At 48.6% G+C, this 7,628-nt stretch overlaps 1 protein-coding gene across 1 annotated transcript in view; it reads left to right on the top strand.

Annotated features, from left to right (window-relative positions):
* SKAP1 (src kinase associated phosphoprotein 1) overlaps positions 1-7,628 on the top strand; it is a 149,593-nt gene that overhangs the window by 11,346 nt on the left and 130,619 nt on the right. Inside the window, exon 3 of the mRNA XM_027668946.1 lies at positions 5,198-5,223. Coding sequence (XP_027524747.1) covers positions 5,198-5,223 — 26 coding nt within the window. The remainder of the gene's footprint in view (positions 1-5,197; positions 5,224-7,628) is intronic.

Here is a 7,628-nt window from a genome sequence, read left to right on the forward strand (position 1 = left end):
GAAGGAATTCTCAGTGTCAGCGTGGCAGGGGCACAAATCCAGCTCAGCTTTATCCCACTGTGGTGGTTTGAGACCCCCAAAAATCCAATTTCCAAGTCCAAGCCCCCCTCCCACAACTCACCCCAGTGTGAGAGGGGTTTTCCAGACTCAATACAGGGGGAAGGGAATTTTATTACAATTATCACACAAATAACTATTATAAGACATTATATACACAATTCTAACCATCTCTCTCCTATGGTAAAGCAATATTTACACTGGATCAAATCTCCTTTCCCTCCAATAAAAGTCCAGAAGGGAAGAAGGAAAGATCCTTTCCCCTTCCAGGGCAGCAGTGTCTCTCCTCTTCAGTGCTGGAGTTGTTGTACCTGGATTTCTCTCTCTCTCTCCATCCCACCCACCCCACCTGCTTTTCTCCTCTACCTGTGCTGAGCGTGGCTGTTCCCTCTGCCCCTTTAATTCACTTTGGTGCCTCCTGGCTCAGGCTTTTTGCCATCATTTGCATCGTTTTCCATCCCAGCTGATAAAATTACCCCTGTTTCCCCCCTTCCATTTCCTTGTTAATCTGAAACCTGAGCCCTGGAAATGATTGAAACCCTGTAACCAGAGTCTTTGCCTCGCTGCTGCTGCTGCTGCTCCCCTGTAACATTTAGCTGAGAAATGCATTTGAAGTGGTTTCTAACTGGCTTTGCTAATGGTTGAACTCCCCAATCCCATTTTCATCTCGTTTTATTATTTTTTTTTTCCTGCCTGAAATCTTGTACAGCATTGATTTTTTTATTATTATTATTATTTTTCCTCTCCAAACATTAAAACCTGACGAACAAATTAGGCTGTCTCAAAAATATCTAATTTAATGACATCTGTGGTGATATTAGTGTTCTTAATTGGACAGGAAAATACAGGAAATTTGATTGAAACCTGACTTTACTTTATGGTTCCTGCTGCAATTGAGTCTGAGAGGAAAGTGGGGTTTAGACTTTTAGAGACTTTAGGGCTGCAGAGAGACCATTATGCCCATCAAGTTTGACCCCCTGCTTAACACTGATATTTCAGACACTGATTTTTTTTGCTCCTGGCCCCAAATGGAGCAGGTTTGATGCCTGATTTGCTGCTGCTGGTCAGCAACTTTCTGTGGCTGGGAGGAGGGCGTGTGTTAATGAGGGATTTTTCCTGGATTTCTGGGCTCTGGTGGGATTTGTGACTCTCCCCATGACAACAGCAGAGGATGAGGGGCCTGGGGTAGATCTGCCTGAGTTGTGTAAAGGTTGGAAATGCAGGAATAAAACCAAATTATCTCGGTGTTCCAAGAAAACCCAAGTCCTGTGCTTGCACCAGAGGGCAAATCTCGACCCGGTGTGGCAGGGGAAATACTGACCCAGGGGGGAGTTCCATCCCTGTGTATCCCAGGGCTCTGCCCGCCCTTCCTTTTGGAGCAGGAAGGGATATTTCTGTGTTTCCTTGGTTTAAACCCTGCTGGTGATGTGACGGGAGCGTTACAGTAACTTTTTCTGCTTGGCCAGCCCTGGAAGCATCACTGTCCCTGGGATGAAAAGCCAGTTCCTGGAGGTGAATCCATCACACAGCAGACCTGGGAGGAGGAGGGAGGATTTGGAGAACTCGATTTTCCAACCTCCCAGGTGCCAATTTGATGCTCCTGGTGTTGCCCCTGTTCCAAAGCAGTGCAAAGATGAGGTTTGTGAGCCAGGCCCTGGAACCAGCTTTCCCTCCTGGGAGGCAGCAGAAGGCTCTGCTCCTTCCAGCACATCACTAGTCGTGTTTCCAGGCTGGAGGGCGGAGGGTTCCTGTTGGGAAGGAGGTTTTCTGGCAGCCCTGCCTGTTCTGTGCCTCCACCTCCCTCCTCAGCAGCATTTCCTTCTGCTCCTGCTCGTGGGAACTGCCCCTCGGAGCTCTGCTGGCACAGCTCAGCTGCAGTTTTCTTGGGTCTGGGTTAGAACTGGAGCCTGTGTGTTTTTCAGGAGCAAAGAGCACGAACATTCCCAGGGGAAGAGTCCCTGTGTTTGCCTGCTGAGGGTGGATCCCCACGGGCTCCACAAACAGTCGGTGTTTTTGGAGCAGAACAAATCCAACGTGGGAGAGGTGGGTGGTTTGTTGGGAAGATTTCCCCCCATTGAGGGGGAAATGCTCGTGGGATGTCTCTTGTTACACTCCTGGCAGCACATCACAAGTCCTTGGGCTTTGTAGTGGAAATGAGACATTTTTGGGCGAGTTCCTCCCTGCACATAAAGCACCAAAAATCTCTGAGGATTCCACGGGGGCTCGTTCTGCTCCAGGTTGTTCATCCTTTGACAGGAGATTTTCCCCTCTGCTTTTTTAGGGTCTGGTGTGTGAATTGAACCTTCCTGTTGTAGGGCTGAGAGCTCTTTGCTTTGGTTCCATGGAATCTTGGGATGGTTTGGGTTGGAAGGGACCTCAAAGATCATCCAATTCCATCCCATGGGACACCTTCCACTCTCCCAGGTTGCTCCAAGCCTGGCCTTGAACAGATTTTCCTCTTGGGGGGTTATTTCTAGGGCACAGGAGCCTTTTTAATCATGTGCTTAAAAGAAACAGTCAAGCCATGACCAAATCCATCCCCTGTTCCCAAACTCTCTCGTTAACAAAACGAGGGAGGAGCTTTTCCTGCTGTTTGTGAGATCTAAAAAACTGTTTATTAAGGATGAAAACGTCAAGCTGATCCCAGACTAAAGAAGGAGCAGGCCTTTGGTTTCTGAGTTCAGCTGGCTCAGGGGGGGATGTGTGTGGAGCAATTACAGGATATTTGTAATGATTTGCTGGGAGATGTTACTGGGCTGCAGCTTTCGGGGCAAACCTGCCGAGCTGGAGGAGGAAATGTTGTGTAAGTGCCTGTTGCCCACAGATGGGCGTGTTGAGTAACGCGCTCCTCTGTGTTAATTGGGAACAAAAGCGTTAATTGGCCTCAAGCTCCGCACTTTGGAGAACGGCCCGAGGTGAGAACCTGCTGCTGCTGAGCGAGTTCCTCCTCCTGTGCCGCACAGAAACGCGATTTATTCTGATTTTATCATGCGCAGGACCCGGGGCTGCGGCTGTTTTTGAATTAACCCCTGAGGTTGTTGAAGCAAAAACGGGTGTTTTGCCCAAACAGTCGCGTTTCTTGCAGGAAAAAAAAAAAAGAAACGAATGTTTTGACCACCTGTGAAAATGGTGAGAAGAGAACTTGGTGATTAGCTGAGGCTGAGGTTGCCTTCAGGAAGGGGTGGGGGAAACACAAAGCGGTGCTTTCCCCGCCCTCTCTTGGACAAAACACCAGCGGAAAGAAAAATTCTGTGAAGTGAAAATACTTGGATGTGATGCCACGGTATTTTCGGTACCTTCTGCACTCCTGAGGTCAGTAATTTATTCAAGGTTTCCATGCAGTCAGTGGCAGAGGAAGGAATTGGGTCATTACTCTTCCATCTTCTGTAAGAACAAGACCATTTTCCTCCCACTCCCGATTAAATTTTAAACTAAACTTTCATTCTCTGCTTAAGCCTTTCCAGAGTGCAAATGATCAAAGCTGGAGATTAAAGACATATCCTGATCTGATGAGATTAGAATTTTTGACTGTTTCCTTATGCTAAAAAAAAAAAAAAAGGCCAAAGCCAAGCATGTTTTTGGTATTTCCCCCCCCCCCTTGCCTTAAATTTGATCAGAGTAAAGCTTAACATGGGCTTTGCTGGTCCGGGAGGAAATGGAACTCAATTTTACATTTTTTTTTTAAGCCATTTTACTGTATTAAAAATGACAGAGGTTAGAAACAAAGCTCTTATACTTTTATTGAACTGGAATTGCAAGTGACAGAAAATCATTTTGGCCCCGGTGCAGTAAATGTTATCACTAAAACATGTGCAGGGGAGATTAGGACAGTCTCTCAAGCACAAGAGACAAAAGTTCACGGAGGAAGAAGTGATTTTTTTTCCCCGTCCTTGTCTGTTCAGGAGACAAAAGTATTTCAGCTCTCGGGGCTGGGGGGGTTTGGGGGAGCTCTGGCAGAGCCCAAGGTGGAGGTTTCTCGGCTCAGATGTTGAATAAATGATTGAAATCTCAAAGCAAAGGTTGAATAACAGGTAAAGCTGATTGGAAAGCAAAAGGTGGAGCTGCTGTTGTGACACCCCTGACCTCGGGTGGGTGGTGTTGCCTCTCTGGGCTCGGGGGAGAAAATGTAGGATGGGAGAGGAAAGAGCTCCTTGGAGAATTTGGGAACCACTGCCAGGAGCATCCAAAGGCCCAGAGAAACGTGCAGCCCAGAGCACAGTGGTGTGGCTCTTCCCTCCATCACACAGCTGTTATTTATCACCCAGCAAAGTTTCTTCTGCCTCTGCACGTCCTTTAATTTTTCTCTTTTCGTCCAAAGCAAACAAGTCAAATAAATATTAGGCCCCTTCATCAGGATTCCGCCGTTGTTTCCTAATTAATCTGCGTCAGTAGCTTGGATGTTTGTGTTAAATCATTTTCTTCATGAAAGCTTTTTAATGAGGAAAACAAATTGATTGGGTTTTTACACACTGGATTCTTGCCACCAGTGCCTATAGACCGAGCCTTTGTTACACATCTTGCCTGTGAATGGGTCACTTTGTGGTTTATCCCCAGCCCTTGATCCGCTTCCAAAACTCCCCAGTGCTCGTTCCTTTATTAAAATGACTCTGATTTCAACCCAAGATGAGCCCCAAGTGTGAGGGAGGGGAAGAAATGAGGTTTTTTTGGCGTGGGCAGGGCGTGTGTTGCCCCCTCTGTGGTGCTGCTGCTGCAGGGGGGGTGTGAGACGAGGACAGGGAATAGTTTGGGTTGGAAGGGACCTTTGGAAGTCCTTAATTCAGGCTCTGCAGCAAAAGGTCCCATAAACCTTCGTGTTTGGAGGAGGAGACCCCTTCCAGGGGATGGGAGTTCACAAAATCATGGAATGGGTTGGGAGGGACCTCAGAGCTCATCCAGTGCCACCCCCTGCCAGGGGCAGGGACACCTCCCACTGCCCCAGGTTGCTCTGAGCTGACCTTGGACAGGGATATGGGACATCCCAATTCCTCCTGGAGCTTCCTGCCCGGAATGTGTGTCTGTGGAACCCCATTCTGTGGGTTCCTGACAGGATTCTCCCCTCTGTCACTTGTTCATGAGGCTGGAACAGATCTCTGAGAAAATATCGTGTCTTAACCACTCTTTTTTCTCTTTGATCTTTCAGGTACCACTTGACTTTTGCACCCCGAGGTGAGTCTGATGAGGGAAGGAGGGGGATGAGCCTGAGGGGTGGGAGGGATTGGATGTGTGTGTGTTTTTAAATTGAAATTTAAATGAATTTAAAGCTGCAGTGTGGCAGTTCTGAGGCTGTGGCTGGGCTGAGCAGCAGAAGCTCATTTCTCCTCACCCTGGAGAGCAAAGAACACGACGTGTGTGGTGGTTCTGGCATGAATTTATTGTCCTGGACGAGCCCCGGGAAGGTTTTTTTTCTGCAGAACTTCTGTCTCCAGAAAAGCTTTAAAGTTTGGGAAGGGCAGAGCATTCCCATGGACCACTGGCTTGGGAGCAGGGGCTGTTGGGTGACCTCCACTCTCATTGCTCGTGTTTAACCTGAACTTGAAACTCAATCAGGCTCCAGGTGTGGACACATGGCCGGGCTGTAAATTTTCCAGGCCCCGTGACCATCCCTTGTTATGTCTGTTAACGAGCTGGGAGAGGCTCTGATGGCGACTTTGATCTTCATTTCCTCAATAATGGGGGCGATGATTTAAACTTTCCAGGGTGCCTGTGGGTCACCAGCCCTGTCAGTGGCTTCTCCTGCGTAGCAGGGACAGTTGATGGATCTGTGTTTGCCCGGAGCCGACCCGGAGCTCCTTGGACTGTGTCACATGGGTGGAGCTCGGCTCTAATTCCTGATTTTTGGAGTGTTGGGTCCTCCCTGGCTGCAGCCAAGGCGCAGGGATCAGTGGGACTGTCCTTTTCCCTTAAATTTTCCTTAAACAGTGGTGAGCACGGACAGATCAGTGTTCAAACAACAAAACCCCTTCCGAGTGTTCCAACTCATCTGATCCTTCCTTTACCCCAGGAATAAATTCCAGTGTGTTCCCTCCTCGATCAGGGCCCACTTCCAGCCTATCCTGCCTGTGCCTGGCAGCACAGAGATGTCAGAACTGCAGCAGCTTCTGCAATTCCCCCCAGAACAGTGTTATCACATTTTAATATGAGCCTCGGTGCAGCCTCGCTGCTTCTAATTGCTTTCCAAGCATTGTTTGCCTGCGTTGGGTTGATGAACCCAGCATCTGGCATCATTGGAGGAAGTACAACAGACAGCTGTGTGCAAAATTAAAAAAAAAAAAAAACAACAAAAAAACACGCCCAGGGAGAGAGGGTTTGAACACATAAAAGGCTCAAAATTAGGTTTTTTAAACGGGGAGGGTCCACGGGATTCGAAGGGTGGAGGGAGGGGAGGCTTTTGTTCCTTTGAAATCTTCTTTATTATTTTCTAGGGTTGGGAGTTTAAGTGATGTGAGGGAGAGGTTTGTGAAGGAGTGGTTTTTTTAATTCGCTTCAATTCCCGCTGGGAATTCCTGGGCAGGTGTTTTGGGTGTCTCTGAATGTGTCACCTCGGGAGTTAATGTTGTTGGGGAAAAGTGTGCTAAGGAAACAGGAGGATTTGAGGGTGTGAACATGGACTTGGGCATCACCTGGAGGGGCTGAACCCCAGTTTGGGAGCCTTGCTGGGGGAAGGAGAGGTGGTGGGGAGAACCTGGGGCCTTCTGGGTGGAAAAGAGACAGAGAAAAATAAAGTCAGGGGTGACTTTATGAATAAGAATAAATCTCCTGTGCCTGAACATCTCGATAAGAGGACTGGGAAAAGCAGGTAGGAATTGGCTGCACTGCCAGGGCATTGAAAGAACAGTTTGATGTGGCAAAGGAAGAGTTTTTTGTTATTTTTTTTGTTTGTTTGTTTTCCTAGGAAGGTTTGGGATTTTCCTTGGAATATCCAGTGAAGGGTTTTCTCCAGGGTTTAAGCACAACTTGTAGCACATCTGGTAAAGGCAGCTGAGCTCCTTGGAGCTAAAACCTTGCTGTGAAATCCCCCCTTCCCCCGAGAACCAAAACCTGGGTGACTCCAAACACCCCAACCTGCTGAAAATGAACAGAATTGATCTTGAAATCCTCCATCGAGCAAAAAGTCTGCCTGAAACGGGAGTGTGGGTCTGGGGGGCGATTTGGGTCCATGAGTGTGGTTGTCAGAAAGGAACCCAACAGGGTTTAGGATCTGGAGCAGGAGCTACCGTGCCCCAAATCCCAGGTGTTGGCTGCACTGTGCAACTCTTATTTTTTCCTTATTCCTTTGCACAGAGCCCTGATTTTCCCCTTTGGAGGAGGGCTGGCTGCCCCTGGGAAGCGTTTTATACACTTCATATATTTGATGCACGTCTTGCAACAACCTCCCCTGGGCGGGAAGGGAGCCGGGGGAGAAAATCCGGAGAGGACCCGGGTGGGTTGGAGCCCTGCCCCGAGCTCCTGGGTGCTCTTCCCGGGTTTCATTCCGGGGGAAACGCTCTGCGACAGCTTGGATTTGGAAGGCAGGGAAGCCAGGAATGGTGCGAGGGAGCGGCGAGAGGCCGTTCTGGGGTACTGCAAGGGAT

This window comes from Corapipo altera, unplaced genomic scaffold (genome assembly GCF_003945725.1).
Source record: "Corapipo altera isolate COAL_440 unplaced genomic scaffold, ASM394572v1 134, whole genome shotgun sequence".
Classification (NCBI taxonomy): domain Eukaryota; kingdom Metazoa; phylum Chordata; class Aves; order Passeriformes; family Pipridae; genus Corapipo; species Corapipo altera.